This window comes from Hyaena hyaena, unplaced genomic scaffold (genome assembly GCF_003009895.1).
Source record: "Hyaena hyaena isolate Hyena2069 unplaced genomic scaffold, ASM300989v1 scaffold_81, whole genome shotgun sequence".
NCBI lineage: Eukaryota > Metazoa > Chordata > Mammalia > Carnivora > Hyaenidae > Hyaena > Hyaena hyaena.
The window spans coordinates 489,701-509,603 of record NW_024080714.1 but is presented as its reverse complement, the minus strand read 5'-3'; the positions used below and the strand labels follow the sequence as shown (position 1 = coordinate 509,603).

The following is a 19,903-nucleotide window of genomic DNA, read 5'->3' as shown; positions in this document are numbered from 1 at the left end:
TGACCAGGCTTTCCTTTTCTCCATGGCCCCAGTCACTCTGTGACGTATAACGTACTTCCCCTGTTCTTTTCTGTGGCTCCCCCATTAGAATATAAGTTTTTTATGGGGCGCCTGGGTGGCTTAGTCAGTTAAGCGTCCGACTTTTGCTTAGGTCATGATCTCGCGGTTCGTGGGTTCGAGCCCCGCGTCGGGCTCTGTGCTGACTGCCGGCTCAGAGCCTGGAGCCTGTTTCAGTCTGTGACTCCCTCTCTCTCTGACCCTCCCCTGCTCACGCTGCCTCTCTCTCTCTCTCCTAGAAATAAATAAAAAACATAAAAAAAAAAAAAGAATATAAGCTTTATGAGGGAAAGGACTTTGTTTTGTCGGCACTGTGTTCCCAGTACTGAGCACAAAATAGAAACATAGTATTTACATGTTGACCCAATCATTCAGTTTGTTTATTTTTGAGAGGGAGAGAGAAAGTGAGAGTGGGAGAGAGAGAGCGAGCATGAGCTGGGGAGGGACAGAGAGAGAGAGACAGAATCAGAAGCTAGCTCCAGGCTCTGAGATGTCAGCACAAAGCCCAATGTGGGGCTCAAACCTATGAACTGAGGTCACGACCTGAGCCAAAGTCAGATGTTCAACCGACTGAGCCACCCATGCATCCCTTGACTTAATCATTCAAAAATATTTTTTTATTTACTAGTACCTAGTAAGTGGACTTTACAATGTTGAAGAAGATAAACACTTACTGCCAAGTGTTTAGACTTTGAATTTCTTTTTGTTATTGCAGACAGTGCTTTATTGAACATGTTTATAGGTTGATGCTCTGTGTGTGCACGTGTGCGCCCATATGCATACGTTTCTACCTCCTGTCAGCTTCCCAAATGCTATTTCTGGGTAAAAGAACAGGTACATTTTTAAGAGTTGGTGTTTTACCAAATTCCTTTCCAGAAGTTTTTAAGAAATGATATCCCCAGCCAGCTCACGTATATACATTTTAATATTTATTTTTCTAATGGTATTTATTTTTAGTTAGGATTCTGCGTAGTTGTTTTTTGAGCCCTAGCAATGTTAAAGAGACCTCACAGAATTTTGAACTAGATCTAGAATCTGTCTGATGTGTTATTGTGGTCATATACTGAATAGATAATAGAAGTTTGATTTCATCAGCAAGAAGTTCACAGCGGGACATTTGTAATTTTTGGATTTACCTTCAACTCAGAGGCTCCTAAATCATCACAGATTCTTACTGTTTGCTTCTATTACCATTTGTTTCTATTTCTCTGCTCATTTTCAGGGGCAGAAATAGAACTACAGTGTAAGAATAGGCCTGACTGATTCTTCCTGTTGTAGACTGAGGGAACAACGAGTGAACGTGAAGTAGACTGTCCAGTTGGCAAACTTTCTATTTACTCAACCCTCTGACATTTCCTTCTTTTTTCTTTTAAAAATTTTAATGTTTATTTTTAAAATTGAGAGAGAGAGAGACAGAGCATGAGCAGTGGAGGAGCAGAGAGAGAGGGAGACACAGAATCTAAAGCAGGCTCCAGGCTCTGAGCTGTCAGCATGACCTGAGCCGAGGTCAGACGCTCAACCTACTGAGCCACCCAGGCATCCCTCTGACATTTCCTTCTTAAAGACAGTATTAATTTTTAAGGCTTTTTTTTTTTTTTTTTAAAGAATAGCTATTTGAAGAAGTTGCTTCCATTTTAAAAAGTGTTTTCCATCATTGCTTACTTCCTCAAACTGCTTTACTTAAGGTTTGATATTTTGGAGTCGTAGGGAGAACCTCCTTTAATGCCAAAAGTTCTTACTTTTTTGGTTTTTTTGTTTTGTTTTAAACAAAAAACCCTTGCCTTCCATTTCATCAGTTTCAGGTCATGAAGTGTTACGTGCAGATTTATTTCCTGGTTAATTGTCCCCTCCTAGCAAACTCTCATTACCTTTCTCTCTCCTCCTTGTGCCTCAAGACTCATAATCTTTTCCTTTTATCTCTAATTCCTCTTCTACTCAAATCCAATCTTGTGAGATGTTCGAGAAAAAAGTGGTCCTGCTTTCTCTTGTGACACAGGCTTCTCTGGGACCTTTCACCCAGTGGCTCCTAATGGATGCACCTGTTAGGTGTCCAAGGCAGCGTTCCAAGAATCGGGTGACCTGCAGGGAGTCACGTGGTGCGGAAACCAGCCTGACCATGCGGACCCTTTCCTTTGACAGGGTCTTCTGTTGATTCAGCTCCACCCCCAGGACTGTGACAGTTGGCAGACGGAACCTACTCTCTATTTTCACGGCTTTGAACTACACTGTGGTTTGCATAGCCAGAAAAATCTTTCTGTCCTTAGAGAAGATTTGTAGGAGGTAACTCCATTCAGATAAGTTCCAGTTTATTTAAGGAGAATATATCAGGATGAATCTTTTTAAAAGCCCAAGTATAAAGGAGTGAGAGAATTTTGAACTTCACATTTTTAGGTATAGTTTTTCTTCTAGCTGATAGAGCTGTCTGATTCTTGAGAGAAATACTGAGTATTAGGAATGCATACAAGGTGCAATTTTATCTTTTTAATTTTTTCCTTTTTTACCTCTGTTTTATTGGGGAAATTGAAGAAGACAGAGCAGTTAGGAAAAGTAAAACATAAACCATGTACTAAAGGCCTTTGTGACTGAGAATGTTTTATATGTTGGGAATTCAGTGATTAATCACACACACGTTTGATCTGATGAAGGAGCAGTTGTTTAAAGGAAGAGTCAACACGGCCAGATAATGAATGACAGTGCAGTGGGAGAGGTGTGTTTTCAAGCTCTGTCTGCATGTTGGTAAAGGTGTCTCAGAGGAAGTTTTGAAGGATGAGTAAGAGTTTGTTGGTGAGAGAAGAAATGATCGTGGGCAGGACCAGTTCCTTGTTAGTGAGAATAGAGGTAATGTCCAGCCATGAATGCTACTGAATTAGAGTCGAAGTCTGGTTAAAATTGTCAAGGTCGTTTAGAAGGAACATGTTCATTATGTCCAGAACTGGTGAGTTACCGTGCTTTTCCTCACTGATTAAAAATGAAATAAAAGGTTATTCAATAATTTCTTTAAACAGAAAATAGTATAAGCCTAGCGGTTAACTTTTAACAGTGGATTACTTAATATTGAACCAAGTGGGAGTCCAAGTCTACTTTGGTACAAGTATCTCAATTATATTTTCTAAATTACCGCTTTATTTACACATCTTCACAGTCAGCAGTTTTTTTTTTTTTTTAATATTTTTATTTATTTCTAGGAGAGAGAGAGAGACAGCGTGAGCAGGGGAGGGTCAGAGAGAAGGAGATACAGACTCTGGAATAGGCTCCAGGCTCTGAGCTGGCAGTCAGCACAGAGCCCGACGCGGGGCTTGAACCCACGAACCGCGAGATCATGACCTAAGCGAAAGTCGGACACTTAACTGACCGAGCCACCCAGGCGCCCCCACAGTCAGCAGTTTTTGAAAGGAGATACAGTAAACTTGAAAGTATTTGGCAAATGAGCATCATTTTGAAAAGGAGATAGCATTTAAGCATGAGTGTAAAATACTTCAGAATTGATAAGCTGCCACTCACTTAAGTCAATTAAAAGGAGTTCCGAGGTTTCAAATAAGAATATTGGCAATGATCTGTTGTGGCACAAATATTTATTATTACTGTTATTTAATCATTTAACCTATGTTTCTCATCACTTCTGTGACACAGTGTTAATTGATAAGCTGCTCTTTCTTCTGCAGCTTTTGGGGAGAATTACTCGTACGAGGCCTGTGTTAAGTCACTGAAGTGCTCCTTTCAGTTGTTTTGTAGGATTTTGTTATGAAAAAGCAAAGAGAAGGACATTTATAGTTTGCCGACATTAATTGCTTAGCATTTAGATATTAACACAGGTGTCTATTAATTAACTTGGTAATGAAAACTATTGGAAGTAGATTGATAAAAATTATTCTTTGTTTTAGAGGAGATTACTAGTGCAGGCTTGGGTTATGTTTGAATTTTGAATCTCCTTTTTTCTTGCTTTGCCCTATTTGCAGTTAGGCTTTGAACCATTGCTAGAGGGAATTTCAAGTTTCAAGAGCTTGTGAGCATCTACGGTGTAAACTTTTAAGTTGCTTTGAGGTCTGAGCAAGACCCACTCCTAGACTGATTTCTGGTTGTTGACTTGGGCAACCAACTGGGGTTGGAGCCACTCATGGGAGCTCAGAGGTGGCGTGAGAGTCTCTGGGGCCAGCAGCCCACAGGTGGGCTTTGGGCTTGGGTGGCCAGAGGTTAGGAAGATGGGAATGAGAAAGTAAGGACTTCCTTCCTCTTGCTGCTTTTTTTCCCCTTCTTCCTTGGGAGACAGAGTGGCATATTAAAAGCTCAGCACTAATTTTGAATATAGATATAATTTGTTGGCTTAACAGTATCAGTTCATATATAATGATCAGTTTTGTGTGTGTTTGTGTGTATATTTTGGGTCTTGATCTCCCTGAAAGCTTTAGTAAGAAGTAAATAGAAAAATCTACTGGAAAATGAAGAAAAACATTGTGAGAGTGTTAGGATGTCACATGACCTGAACGTGGTGGCGCTGGTATTTTTAATTGCTATAGAAATCAAGATGATCCTGTAGTCACAATTCTTCCTGCTTGGAGAAACGTCAGAGAAAAATCATCTGATTTTATATAGATCTATTCCAGTAATAAAGCATTTTGGGCTCTTTGGTGGGTAACTTTCAGTAGTTAACTCTTTTTATGTTTTGGGTTATAAGGGGCTCTAACTGCATTGGACTATAATTTGATAATGCTATTCATTTTCATATTTAAAATATTTTTTAATGTTTATTTTTGAGAGAGGGAGAAAGGCACACACACACACAACACGGATAGGGAAGGCGGCAGAGAGAGGGGGAGACACAGAATCTGAAGCAGGCTCCAGGCTCTAGGCTGTCAGCACAGAGCCCAATGCAGGGCTCAAACTTCCAGACTGCGAGATGAGCCAAAGTCAGACGCTTAACTGACTGAGCCACCCAGGCACCCCTAAAATATTTTTCAAATATTTCTTTTTAAGTACTAGAATCAAAGGAAAATAAAACTGGACATAAGGAATTATATAGTAATAACAATATTTTTTAAAAAAGATGTTTCTTTATTTATTTTGAGAGAGAATCCCAAGTAGGCTCCTTGCTGTCAGCGAAGAGCCCAAAGCAGGGCTCTATCTCACGAACCACAAGATCATGACGTGAGCTGAAATCAAGTCGGATGCCTGACTGACTGAGCCACCCAGGTGCCCCAATAATAACAATATTTTTAATACTTACCTTACCTTAGGAAGGTGATGGAAGGTTCCTCCTGAGAAGAACAACCCAGAAACCAGTTAGGCCTGGAGTGTGGGGGTAGCTTGGTCCTGGTTTAAGGCTTGTTCATATGCTGTCAGGCATCTGCTTATCAGTGTATCAGGCATGTTTAGAAATACAAGGAAGATCAAATCAGACGGCCACCACGACTGTCTGCAGCGCGGAGAGGAGAGGAAAACACTACATTGCTTAAGATACATTGTATTAAAAGCTGAAGAAACACTTCAAACACATTAAGAGCGGGAGATTTCTAAATATCAGGTAAGCTCCATGCCCTCTCCACGTTCCTAACTCAGCGGTGAGATAGGTAAGCTTTCAGACTTCCTTTCTTCCCCTTCCTTTCCTTTCCCTTCTGCCCTCCATCTCCATCGGCTCCTCTGATAGACATGGAGTTATGGGATTGAGCCAGATGCCCTGGCACTTGGCTGCCCTGGGAACGTGTTCTCTGGCTCTTTGCCGTGGTTGCTTGGTCTCCGCTGGTGGAGGAAGACGCCTGTCACAGCCTTCGTAGCCCGGGACATTGTGCGGCCCTCGCACTTGCACCTGCGTGACGCTCTCAGGGTACCACTTTCCCTTCCTCTCTGACACCCCTCCTCCGTCGGTGGTCAGGGATGGGGCTGGGCATAGAAAGGATGTGCAACTAAAGTATCGTCGAGGCTCACTCTTTTTTATACAGTCATCTTTCCTTAAATTTAAGTTCTGACATGGCGGAGACTAGGGAATTTCTTTGTTTCCTGAGTGGGGTGTTTTTTTTTTTTGGGGGGGGGGAGGTTACTCTCAGCTGCCTTTTTGTCATTCAGTGCTCATTTCAATTTGTTAAAGTACCAAAAATAAACTACAACATAACTTACATATGACATTAAAGTTCTTCTTCTTCCTTCATTAATTTCTTTGATTTAAAATATTCTTAGAGTAATAGGCTCTCTATATATTGTGTTCCAGAAGATGACTATCTGCAGATGTTTGAAATGTAGGGTTACTTCTAGAATTTACTGGTGTGCGCAGCAACCACCTTTGTACAGCCATGGTTTTCTACAGTGAAAACCCGGGGATTATCTGCATCAGAATTACCTGTTGGTGCACCTGGGTGACCATTCGGGTGAGTCTGACTGCAGCTTAGGTCATGATCTCACAGTTTGTGGGTTCAAGCCCCACATCGGGCTTGTTGCTGTCAGTGCAGAGCCCGCTTTGGATCCTCTGTCCCCTGCCCCTCCCCCGCTCTCATACATGCACTCACACTCGCTTTCAAAAATAAATAAATGTTTAAAAAAATCACCTGGGGTATTTGCTCAATTCTCTCTTTAAAGCTGTTCTCGGGGTGCCTGGGTGGGTCAATTGGTTAAGTGTCCGCTCAGGTCACAATCTTCCAGTTCGTGGGTTTGAACCCTGTGTCAGGCTTTATGCTGACAACTCAGAGCTGGGAGCCTGCTTCAAATTCCGTGTCTCCCTCTCTCTCTGCCCCTCCCCTGCTTGCACTCTATCTCTCTCACTCAAAAATGAATAAATATTGAAAAAAAACCTCACCTGTTCTCTTTGGGGAAACCTGGGAATCTGCGTTTAACTTTATAGGCTATTCTGATGCATCCTAATGTTTGAGCACCAACGGAGCACAGAGATACTAACCATTGCTTTCCAGTCTTTTATTTTTGCGTGGCCCGTGGATATCATTTCAGTTTTTATTAACAACCCTGAGAGATCATACAGCAAGTTTTCCCTGAATGTGGTGGGACTTGGCTTTGATCCCAATTCTACTTTAATCTAAGGGTTTACTATCTCCTTTATTACTGTTTATATATAATAGAGTGACATTTTGCTCCCCAGGTAGGCTGATATTCATGCCTTAAGGCCATAGGTGTGGGGCTTTCCATTTGTTAACCCTGTGTTTTTCAAGCTTCAGTGTGCATTGGAATGCCCTGGAAGGCTTGTGGAAAACACAGGTTGTTGAACCCTACTCCGGAGAGTTTCTGCCTCTGCAGTTTGGAGTGTGGCCTGATCATTTTCACTTCTGACAAGTTCCCACATGCTGCTGCTGCTGCTCCTGACCCAGGACCATCCTCGGAGAACCACGGTAGCAGCTCAGAACACTCAGAGTTGTTTGGGCACCGTCCCCGGCCCAGCACACTCAGATGGTACTCCCTCTCTGTCCTGGGACCCCAAGACTCTCCAGCTGAGTGGGTAATATCCTGCACAGCAGGGGACTCCAAGACCCTGGCCCCCATTTTCACCACTTGGCAAGTATTTGGGGTGTCATCTTTGCTTCAGAGCAGTGTTTCTCAACCTTCGCTTCCCCTATAGAACGGCAGTGGGAGGATTATCCTCAGAATGTCCTTGGAAATTTGAGGGGTTTGTTTTATTTTATTTTTTTAGGATTTTATTTATTTAAGTAATCTCCACACCCAACATGGGGCTTGAATTGACAACTCTTGAGATCAAGATTCGCCTGCTTTTCCAACTGAGCCAGCTGGGTGGGGGTGGGGGTGGGGGCCTGAGGTGTTTACTTTCATGTAAAATGGCTTAAGAAATAAATTTTACTTTAATAAATTTTACTATAATTTCAAGGTAATTGATGGTAATCCTAAATTTCTGGAGTCTTCTTTTTCTTCTTTTCCAAATAGAAATTTAATTGACTCTTTAAAGGTAAAAATTTTTCCTATAATCACTAACAATACTTAACTGGAATATATGTTTTCAAAACTATAAGGGAACCTCTGAAAAATCCCAATGGTTTTGTTATTTCTTAGAGAAGGAACGTCTATATTCTGTTTCCTTTTCATTGAAGATTATTAAAGGGGATAGGGAGTGGACTCTGAAAATGACGACTGGCATGGGGAAAGAGAGAATTAATTTCATAGACCAAATAAATGATCCATTTTAACTTCTTTTTAAAGGTTATAAAAGTAATATATGCTCATGTTAAAAAAATTCAATGGAATCCATTTTGCTTTTTGAGTTTTGAAAGTGTTATTGGTACCATCCAGAGCAGCCGCCAAGGCTGCCCTAGTTGGCTTTTATTGTCTTTGGTTATGTTTTTTCTGTGACTTTTTGTTTTCTTTTTCTTTTTTTAATGTTTATTTATTTGTTTATTTTTGAGAGAGAGAGAGAGAGAGAGAGAGAGAGATGGAGGGGCAGAGAGAGAGGGAGAGAGAGAATCCCAAGCAGGCTCTGCGCGGTCAGCACAGAGCCCAACACAGGGCTCCGTCTCACAAACTATGAGATCATGACCTGAACCGAAATGAAGAGTCGGATGCTCGGCCGACTGAACCACCCAGGCGCCCCACTTTTTTGTTTGTTTTCTAGCCGCCTTTTCTTTGTTTCCTTTGGTAGTTTTAGCTTTTAGTCCAAAGGTATTTCAGGGAGAACTTTTTTTTAAGTGATTCCCTCTACAGCTTTAGGGATGAGTTGGCAAGACAGGCGTGAGGCAGGATCTTTCTGGCACCTTCCTTCGCTCATTGGCAAAAACAGACTCTACCTTTTTCTACCGTATACGGGTGTCATAAATTCTGTTCCAGCAGGTTGGGGTCATGCCCCTTGCATCCCTCATGCTCCTCCTTTAATTAAAGCCTGTGTAGAATAACACAAGGTGTCTTGTTCAGAGAACTTTTTACACTTTTTGGACCTGAGGTTTTTTTTGCATATACAATTTGGACGCAAACTGTATTTGGAAATATTTAATAATTATACTTTTATTTCAGTTATTTAGGTAAAGATTGTGGCTACTCCGGTTTTAAGTCTTTGTGAAATTATGTTCTCAGTTCTGGCAGGTCCTGTTTTTGATGTGATTATCCCTTTTAGTTTTCTACGTTTTAGCTTTTTGCAAGGTCCTTGAGAATCTGGTGAAAGCTAGAGACCTCCTTCCCAGAAAAATCTATACAGCACCCGAAATCTGTTTTAGGGGAGTTTTCAAATCCCTTTCCTTCGAGGTTGAGAATTCAGGCCCTAAATGTGAGTTACAGCCCCCAAATGTCCAGGTCTCTGGCTCACGTGCCTGGAGCAGTCAGCTCTCTGGTCACGGAGGAGGGGGATTGGGAATTAGGAGTAAGAGTCAGTGGTCAGAGAGTATGTGAGGCCCCTGCCAATGTTACTTCTTTCCAAAATGAATGGTGGCCTTTTTGAGATGTTACTATGGTCACAGTAATAAGACCATTCCTGACAGCAGGGTAGGTAAGAGACTTCATGTTCTACCTATTTTCCAACCATAAAGGCTTGGTAAACCAGCTCTTGTTAATGACACGCAGATTTCCACTTACAGATACTAGGTGATGGCATAATACTCCCAAATTCCACATTGCAGCCATTTCTCAATTACCAAACTTTAATGAAAATATTACATTGTCTTTAATCAACAGTTCTTACTTTGCAAGCTAAATTGAGAAGTGTATTAAAAATGGAGATTCCTGAACCCCAGTCTCAGGTTGAGAACTAGCAGCTAACGGGTAGAGTCCAGAAAATAGCCCTTGTGGGAGGAGCAGAGTGTGAGGGCGGTGAAATGCGAGGACTGTGGGGAAGGAATATATTGGTTCCCATCCCAGTTCCACCACTTGCTAACTGACCTTACGCAGGTTACCCAAGCTCTGTGCCTCAGTTTCTTCCTCTGTAAAATAGTACTTTCATGAGGTTCAAGTCAGACAAAAAGACCTCCCCCCCCCCTTTTCAGTGAGTGCAGCACTTAGTGTCTGGCAAACAGTAAATCTCGAATAATTGTTAGCTGCTGTTGTCAGCACCGTCCGTGCGCTTGCCACAAGGTAAAGCCCCAGTGATTCCATGAAAATTTTGCTTCTCATTCTTCAGTGTGGTTTTAAAGAACATAAATAACGATCACTAAATTTTATTGAGCCTTAAATGTACCAGGCACAGTGCTAATTGCTTAAAGGTAGTCTCTTTTTTAATTGTTAATTCAGCTCTTGGAGGTAAGTCCTTATATCTTGGTTTTGTGGATAAGGAAGGTAATTCTTTAGGAAATAGGTTAGAGAGCTGGAGTTCTTGTTTACTCCGTGTGTGTGTGTGTGTGTGTGTGTAACAAAAAGCACAACTGGACATTTACTGTGACTCCTTTGGCTTTGCGATTTTATTTTAAAAAAATAATCTATTAAAAATTTTAATTATTTTAGTCCTTAGCTGGTGAGTATCTTAATGTTTCTCTTTGGTATTTTAGGAAATGTAATTTTAGGCACATCCCCTTTTCCTTCTGGGTCCCCTTATTTTAGAAGGAAGTTCTTGCAAAAACTGAGAGAAGGCAGGAAGCAATCCTTAACTCTGGAACGCCAGAGGACTTGGCCTCCAGGATTTGAACCTGACTGGAGGAGGGGAGACAGCTGCTCTCGGTGGCCGTGCTCTCTCTCTCCTCCAGTCCAGTCAGAGTTCTCCTTTCCTGCAAGCCCAGGGGCTGCTGCAGCCTCAGGTGCGCTGGGGAGGCGTGTGCTATAGTGGCATCCTCGTGACCAGCAGGCTACAACTGTAGCGTTGATCTCGCCGTCGATAATGATGAGACGCGTCAGTAAGAAAATATAAAGTCGCTTGTATAAGCCTGTCCATTTTCTAGAATGGTTTTTAGGTTTTGGAAATAATTATGCCTTCCAATTGGAAGAAAATTCACAGTATTTTGAATGTAGCTGAATCTAAACTCTATCAGTGTATACGGTCTGGCTTTAATATAAGTTTAGAATCTGCCTGTGGAATCCGTAGGAGTAAAAAACCATTTGAGCTTTGGTCATGTGATTTTTAAATCTGCTATCAAAGATTTTTGAAGCAAGGGTTAAAGGAAGATGCAGGGGAAAGTATTGGTATGGACTTAGGAGAATTAAAGTGATTTACCAGTATCCTAAAGAGATCCTGATGGTCATGGATGGAGAATGTCCACACAGCCCTTAGTCCCTGAGCCCTGCACACTAGTATACGTGAGCATTGGGTGTCAAGGGCACGTTGTACCCCTAGCCTTCCCAGGCTAGCTCAATCCAGTATGGTTTCTAGAGTGGGGAAACGGAACTGAAAAATTTGTTCAGGGTCACACAGCTAGTGAATAGTCTAGAAGTTGGAATTTGATCTTGGGTTTCTTAGATTTGAAGGCTCATGATCTTTGGAGAAATTTGTGGCTGGAAAAGTCTTGGAGGCTGGAACAAAAAGGGTAAGAGTGTCCGTTTTAGGCAAAGGGGGCAGCTGGAGCCGAGATTAGGACAGCTTGACCAAGGGATGGAATTGAGAAAGGATCACAGAGTCAGCCATCGGGCAGGTTTCTCTTTGGAGAGGTAGGGAAAATGAAACTGGCGAGCTTAATTTGGTTAAGATTACGGAGGGATCTTAAGTGTTAGTATTAAGCAGTACAGCAAACATGTTAAAATGGAGGGGGGTTAAGAAACTGAAAGATTAAATGATCTTTCTTTAATGGGTTTTCTTGGGAGAAGGGATATTGAAGGCAGTTAGAAAGTCCTTGTACTCTTTTCAGGTGGATTCCCGACAGACTTGTCTTTAATGCCATTAACAACATTTTCATCTAAGTGGAAAATACAAACATAAACAGAAGTAGACAGGAGCCCTGTGCACCCATTGCTCAGCCTTTAACAGTTGTATGACTAGTCTCTTTATATCCACACTCTCTTCCCTCTCCTCCCAACCCCCCTCCCCCCAGGCATTATTTGGAAGTAAGTCCCAGATAGCGTGTCATTTAATCTGTAAATATTTCAGTATATATACCTCTAAAAGATAAAGGGCTTTAAAAAGGAAACATAAACGTAATACAGTTATCACTGTTAAAACACAAATTTTCATACCAATTCTCCAAATTTCCAGTAGCCTCATAAACGGAATAAATGTTTAATTTACATTGTAGGGTAGTTTGAATAAAGATCTAAGCAAAGTCCAGTCTTAGAATTGGTTGATACCTTCTCATCTGTAGGATGTTCCCTTTGTCTTCATCTCTCTTTTCCCCTCTCCTTGTAACTATTGCAACTTATTTGTTGAAGAAAGTAGGTCATTTATATATTAGAGATTCCCACAGTTTGAGATTTGCTGATTGATTCGCTATGGTTTAGCATGTTCTTTGGTCCTTTTTATTTCCCATAAATTGGTAGTTAGATCGACAGGCTTTATCAAACTCATTATCAATTTTTTTGGGCAAGAATATTTCATTACTGGTTTGTTCATCAGGGAGGTATAGAATGTCTTGATTTTTCTTTCTTTTTTGATGGCACTGCTGATGCTTGCCATCGTCTTTTTCCTCTCTCTCAGTTGTTATTATTATTTTTTACTGCATCCAAGACTGCCAGAGACAAACAACAAAATGTTTTGTAGCACATTCTACCAGGCAGTGTAACTGTGACCATGATAAATATTCTTGGGCATGAGCCCAAGTTTCGTTCGCTTTTATGTATTTGTCCTCCTACATTTATTTTTGTATTGCTGTGTCTAATTCTAAGTGTACACTTTTCAAAGCCATTCAGTCAGTCATTCAGCAGTCCCTTACCAGGTACCCGTCTGCACTTGGCACCAGGGGACCAGGTGGAAGTAAGAGTGCAGCTCTGAAGATACACAAGCAAATAGTTAAAATACAGCAATGTAAATTCTTGACAAGGAGCACATCTGAAGTCGGTGTGGGCTCGTCGTCTGGGGGCTGCTGGAGTTCATGTTTAGGAGGCTCCGAGGTCAGCCAGATGCTTTGCAACCCCAGAAGGAAAGGCATCCCCTCCAGGAGCAGGATGGACTGAAGAGCAGACCCGTGGCATCCCGAGATCTCGGGAGCAGTCGAGCGGTTGAGGGGGTGGGGTACGGGCCTGCCGGGGGAAGACCCAGGTGAAGCTGGGTGTCGGCTGGAGCATGTTTGCCGAACTCTCCCGTGCTAGACCAAGGACTGCGGGCTTTAATCTGTGGGCGCTGAGGAGGAGGCCTTTTCCAAGCAATAGGGCACCATGACCACTTGAATTTTAGCAAGGCTGTTCTGGTGGTGTAGTGGGCCACGGGCTGTAATATAAATCGGCCCAAATACAGGGCCTGTTATTCTGGGGGGAAAACGAAGACAGTGGCCTTGACAGTGACTTGATGGGTCAGAAGCATGTGGATGGTGAAAGAGATGAAAAAGTGTGTGGGATGGCTCTGAGAAGTCTCCTGTGCATGGGATGGTGACCAGACAGAGGACCATCAGGTTGGAGGACAGAGAGGAAAGTCCTTTCCTGATATGATGTGTGGAAGAGGCTTTACCCTCAAGTAGAGATGTTCATAGTGCAGTTAAAATAGGTGGGACTTGAAGTAGAGATGTGGGAATTGTCACCCTCAAGGATCAGCGTGGAGTCGTTGGGGTAAAGATCTGAGCAGTGCCAGTTTTCGGAAGAGCCAACCTGGCTGAGGAGCTTTATGTGGCCGTAATCCGAGAAGGTAGCACAGGTCTCTTTCTGTTGCTTCCTGTCAGCCTGTGAACCTTAAATTAACTATTCCATGATCATGAGCAGTAGAGAGAGTAAGTAGCCTTACACTCAAATTTGCAGGAGTTTTAAATTTTAATATTTCTTATTTATTCACAATATTGTAATTGAATATTTTGGAACTATCCCGCATATGAAATATGCAAGGTTCATAATTTTTGAAAGGGAAGGTTAGGAGAATATATGAAATACCTTTAAAAAGTTAAAATTATGTTAAATCCTTAGTACGCAATAGTGCTTGAGGTTTCCAGCGGTCTGCAGAGCACCCTCAGGATAGAAGTGGAGATTTGCCCATCACATGGGGACACCATACAGTGCTTAGACCTTAGCTGTGCAAGTCACTTAAGGTTTTGTTACCTCGTGGTGAAAACAAGGTGATGATAGAGATTAGTTCATGGGTTTATGGTAGAGGCGGACCGTGCACAGCCCCTGTCACAGAGCCCTGCCTGCAAATGTCAGCTGTCTTCATTAATAACGTTTCCTTCAGGGTGTTCCTGGGACAGGTTTGGGGGTGATTGTGCCATTATGCAGTGGGTGTTTTACAGGTTTGTATTGCTTTCCTTTTGGAAAGGATATTTTTAATTTATTTATCTACACACTAACACTTAAGGAGGCCAGCGGCATGCTAGGTTTCTTGATCAAAGTCATGATTTCACGTGACTGGCAGCCCTGTGTGGCCATCAGGCAGGCACTCCGTGGAGGAGACCCAGTCCAGCTTCCCTCCCACTGCAGTGTCCTACGTGCCTTGTGTTTTCCCCGGTAGTCGTTAGAATTGATGATGGCAGTTTCCAAAGCAGGGAGAAAAAGGGAGCAGGAAACTTATTCTGACCTAGATATTGCAGGATGTTATGAGACTATTCAAATCCTTGTCATCTCACTCTGGACTATTGCAAGAGTAATAAGTGGCCATCTCTATTCTTTGTTACGCACCTGAACTTCACGTGATTATTGGAGAAATCTTTCTTAAGTAACCCGAAGTCACCACGACCTAGACTGTTTTCGCCGGCTCCTGGCCTTTTCCCGCGAGACCCCGCAGTCCCGTTTGTTGGTGTGTCTGGGACTGAGGTGTCTTGTAGGAGGGCCCGTAGGAGGGCTGCCCCCTTTGATTTCCTTTCTCCACGCTCTTGAATTTTTGTTTTCCTTTTTGTTACTGTCTCCCCGCCCTACCACCCCCTGCCCCAGCTTCCCTGCTTTGAATCATGGGTTTAGGCATATTGAGGCAACATTTAGGCAAATGTTAGGTAAACATTTTTAGTGAAGCTTCATTCTGTTCCAAAATGATGGACTTGAATATAGACTGATGGTCCTTTCTTTAAGAGCACTTTGCTAGATTCTGTCAAAAATTTAAAGGCGCCATCCCTTTGGCAGAAATTCTCCTTATGGAGATTTATGCCACAGAAGTATTTCACACGAAGATGAATGCCCACGGATTTTTGTCATTGCGCCATATGACGTAGGGAAAGACTGGAAGCAACTTAACTGTCCATCAGTAGGGGACTGGTTAAATAGGTCACCGTGCCGACAAATAATGCAATGCTATGTAGCAGTAAACCAAGCATAGACATTTAGGTGCAGATATGGAATGAGCTGTATAGTCTATTGGGAAGGGGCCAGAAATATGCCGTGTATAGGAGAAACAAAGGAGAAAGGATTTAAATTCACATTTATACTCGGCAGTGCATTGAGTGGTGAGATTATTTGCCCTTTTTAAAAAAAGGGAATAAAAAATAAATTAAAAAAATACCATGGGAATATTTTCCCTTTTTAATTTTTTTAAAGAGCCCTTGACATTTTATTCTACATTTTCTTTAAAGTCTTGTGTTGCCATTAGTACTTAATTCATTTCACCATAAAAGAAGACAGAAGCACTTAGGCTCTTGGCCTCTACAGTACACGCACGTGATAGTTGTGGTCTTAACCTTCCTTCCAACGTAAGTGGGACACGAGTGTTTTGTACCTGCTCATGCTTCACACTCTAAGATGTTAAGTACCCAGCAAAAGGAATGTTCTATACTGGGCATTCAGCAGACGTTTCCCATGTTTGTTAAAAGAAATACCTAGGTGAAAACTTGTGGAAGAGACGTGTACATGCTCCTACCCCAAGCTCTTTTCACACCTTTGTTGTTTTGTGAGTCAGTCTCCTTTTTACCTTTGACTCATAACATAAAGAGAGTTAAAACCAGAATCCATCAATGGTTAAAAGTTTGTGGGTGAGATGAAGACAAATAATATTGATAAAGAACTCTGAAAGGGTAAACCACATTCCCCACATGTGGTTCTTTTGCACTGCAGAATTGTCACAGTGAGATATTCTTTGAAATAGCCATGGCCTTGCATGTGCACGGCGGACGAATGCAGAATACTGTGCGTGCAAACCAGTGTACACACTAGTGTGCCCTGGTTCAGATTTGTAACTAACCAGAGATGGCAGTGATGTGTTAAAAATGTGGGGCGCCTGGGTGGCTCAGTCAGTTAAGTGTCCGACTTCGGCTCAGGTCATGGTCTCGCAGTCCATGTGTTCAAGCCCTGCATCTGGCTCTATCCTGACAGCTCAGAGCCTGGAGCCTGCTTCACATTCTGCGTCTCCCTCTCTCTCTCTGCTCCTCTCCTGCTCATGCTCTGTCTCTCTTACAGAAATAAATAAACATAAAAAACGTATTTTAAATGTAAGCTTGTGTCTTGTCATTTGTTTATAAAATGTGATGCTGAACCCATTATTTTCTGATACTGACATTGCCCTCTTATATTGTCCATTAAATTACTCATTACTACTCCTCTTCTTCAGGTGAAGATAAGTACATACTAGAAAATAAATGTAGCTCTGAAGGGGAAAAAGCTCAGGTTTGTTATGGAATATGACCTTTCTATCTTTATTAAAGCTGCCAAATGTGGACTTTATAGTCCTGGGATGATTTGTATGTAGATGATGATTGTTTAGGTTAAAACTTGGTACCTTTTCTGGGTGTTTTCTCAGTTAAATTAATCCTTATGTTTCAACATAAACTGAGGCAGAACAAGTTTCTGTTTTAGCCATTCTCCCTAAATTTTGTTTCAGTTTTATTTCCAACTGAATTTAATAATTGAAAGCCTCTTGTGGTTAGGAATCGTGTTTGAGACTGGTGGAATCTAATTATTTTGAACTTTTAAAGCCTTAAAAAGTGAAATGTAAAGCCATAGTAGAATTTTCTGATAGCTTTCCTAGTCTATTAGTTCAGTGCTGCTTATTTTAGAGGGGACAGTATCTAAATTGAAATGCGTATTCATTATAGTTGTAATGGTCTCTCTTTCAACTCTTTTAGAAGTCCGTTCATTTAGCTACAAAGAGAAATAAAAAAAATTTAAAAGGCTAATAAGCATAGGACACGTGAGCCGTTCCTGTTTCTTAAGTGAAGTTTACAAAAAAAAAAAAATGTGTCTGCTCCCTGCCCATAAACTGTGCGTGCGCACACGCGTGTGTTTGAGGAACTAGAGGGGGTCTGCTCATTTGTTTGCCCATTGTGAGGCTGTCCAGCACCTTTGTGGGTTTTTCTGTAACGGGGAAGGCCCTGAATGGAGGCCTTGTGCCCTACTTGATTTGAAATCCTTGCTGTTCATCTAAAGGCGCCCGCAGGGCACCCAGCGGGGTGTCTGTGTGACAAGTAGGGTCTGGGGTCCGGAAGAGAGGCTCTGGGGGTGGGGGTGGGGGGTCAGCGAGAGAGCTGTAATCATCTTTCAGCCTCGGCTTTTGTCCCCCACAGCCCAATTGTTCCCCTCTGCTGGCAGCCGGATTGAAGAGACCCTTTTGGGTGTCCCGGATTGCGTGTGCTCACTGAGGCCTCACCTAACTGTTCCCAGATTAAAACCTGGACAACTGGGCTTTAACTCTCTTACAAAAGCATAGTGCTAACTGGGTATTATGCGTTCCTTTTAGAGGTTAGATATTTTGCTTAATTGCGTGTGTGTGTGTGTGTGTGTGTGTGTGTGTGTGTGTGTAGATGTATTTAAAGGACAGAAAGGTTGCTCAGGAAATGCTGTGTTGCAGGCCTGCCCTTCCTGCACAGCCTGTTTAAAACCAGCACTTGGCTGGTTAAATCTGGTTCGTACAGTTTGTGTACTTTGTAGTACTAGCTATTGGTCCAAAGTTTCTTGGCTTAAGAAACCGTGTAATTTTAAGTGTATGCTGTGTGAGAAAGGGGTGGGGCAGCAGAAGCTTTTTATAGGGTTTCAACTAATAAACATCAATTTTTAAAGTCATATTTTGAGGATTTAACAGGAGAAGTAGAACTCGTATATAATGTTTCTTTAATACTAACCAACACTGACAGGGAAAGGGAGAGGATTTTATTTTTAAGTGATATTTCCCATTCTTTTTTTCCCTCCCCCATCAGAAACTGGTTTTTCAGCTTTCGGCACCAATTAAGACATGCTGTAATAAGTATTTTCCATTCTGTGCTGCTGTTGGACTTTGGATGTAAATGGTGCTAGAACGTTGAGTAACTGAGCATACATAACCAGCTAGAGACTGGGTATATAGTAAGTTGGGTGGGGTGTGGTATTTGATTTCTATAATAGTATTTCAGTATAATACTGAAGCCGTGCTGAATACCTCTTGGAAAAGTGTTCAACAGGATGCCAGAAAGGCCATGTTAATGATAAGTTTCTCATACCTCAGCAGGTTTTCTGGGTGTGTTTCGCTTCCCTACTGCTGTTTTATTCTTTACTGTGGTTCTCTGGAAACTGTACCACGTGAACATATGGAATTCTGTGCAGGAGCGTTTATTGGTTTTGTAGAAACCCCAGGATACCGTGAGCTTAATAACGATGTTGTTTTGTGGGTTATCGAGAGGACATACTAAAAGTCAGTTGATAATAAAATTTTCATTAATTATTTTAGCATTTTCAAGGTACTACTAAAGGCAGCCCAGCCAAAATCAAAATTAAACATTAACGCGAGCTTTTGGTTTGCTCTGGTTTAAAGGAGAGTTTAGTCGTAGCTCATCTCTTTCCCTGTCTTTTACTTACTGTTATCTTCTTGCAAAACTCAAATATGGTGTTTAGTTTGGATGGTCACAGTAAATTTAGTTGTATATGTGTGTGTGTGTGTGTGTGTGTGTGCGTGCATATATATATATATATATGCACGCGCACACACACGTATACATATATATGTACGTGTATATATGTATATAATTTTTTTTGCTCTTGATTCACTGCTTTGTCATTTGTTTCTACTTCCGATAAAGTATTAAATGATAACTATAACATATTTCTTTGTCTGCTTAAATGTAATATAAAATTGACAGTTTGTGATAAGCCTTTGCTTTGTTTTGGTTACAATTTCACTGAGATATTTATGGAGTGCTTTATATCTGTGTTTGTTTAGGACATGTCTCAGGAAGGCTATGGAACTAGGTCTCAACCTCCTTTGGCTCCTGGAAAACCTAACCACGAAGACTTGAACTTAATACAACAAGAGAGACCATCAAGTTTACCAGTAAGACATTAATGTGCTGATTTGGAAATGTAATGAGTTAAAGATTTTTAAAAAGAGCTGTTATTTTTGCTTGTTCCACTGAATATTAAGACTCGGGGGAGAAGTTTCTAGATGTCAGATATATTTGTGATTTATTAATGTTTTAGGGCTTTATTCTGGATACGCCTCTTTCATCTGGAAGTATCTCTGGGTCCAGCTGCAAGGTTTATTACTCAGCTGATGGGTTTGTGGCAGAAAGGTGTTGCTGTTGGACGGTTGTGCTGTGCCCATCCTGTTGCTTTCTGTAGTGACACAGAACAGAGGTACCTATACAAGAGTTAAACGTGAAGAAATTCCCACTTGGCAAATGATCACAAATGATGAATGAGATAAAGCATCCGGTGGTAGCATCCCATCTTCTGGGACTAGACGTCATGAGAAGTCAGCCAATCCTTTTCCACCCAGATGAAAGCATTTTAGTTTAAATTTGGAAAAAGCAGTCTTTTAAGTATTTCCACCAGCAAATACAGTATGGTGATTGGGATATATATTGATTAGGGTAGTAGTTCTATTATAGGGAATCATGTTGATGCCTGTAAAGAGTTCATCTGTTGTTGTTTTTTTGTTTTTTTTTTAAATGGGTAGCCTAATTTAAACGAGGTTTTCCTTATAAACCAAAAGAGTCCATCTGTGCAAATAAATTTTTATACTTCTTTTTTGTTAAAATAT

General features: G+C 41.5%; 1 protein-coding gene across 7 annotated transcripts in view; it reads left to right on the top strand.

Moving 5' to 3' along the window:
- The window catches only part of ARID1B (AT-rich interaction domain 1B), a 443,851-nt gene that overhangs the window by 144,264 nt on the left and 279,684 nt on the right, over positions 1–19,903 (top strand). For all 7 annotated transcript variants that reach the window (XM_039234083.1, XM_039234081.1, XM_039234078.1 and 4 more), the window contains exon 4: positions 19,085–19,195. In XM_039234083.1, coding sequence (XP_039090014.1) covers positions 19,085–19,195 — 111 coding nt within the window. The remainder of the gene's footprint in view (positions 1–19,084; positions 19,196–19,903) is intronic.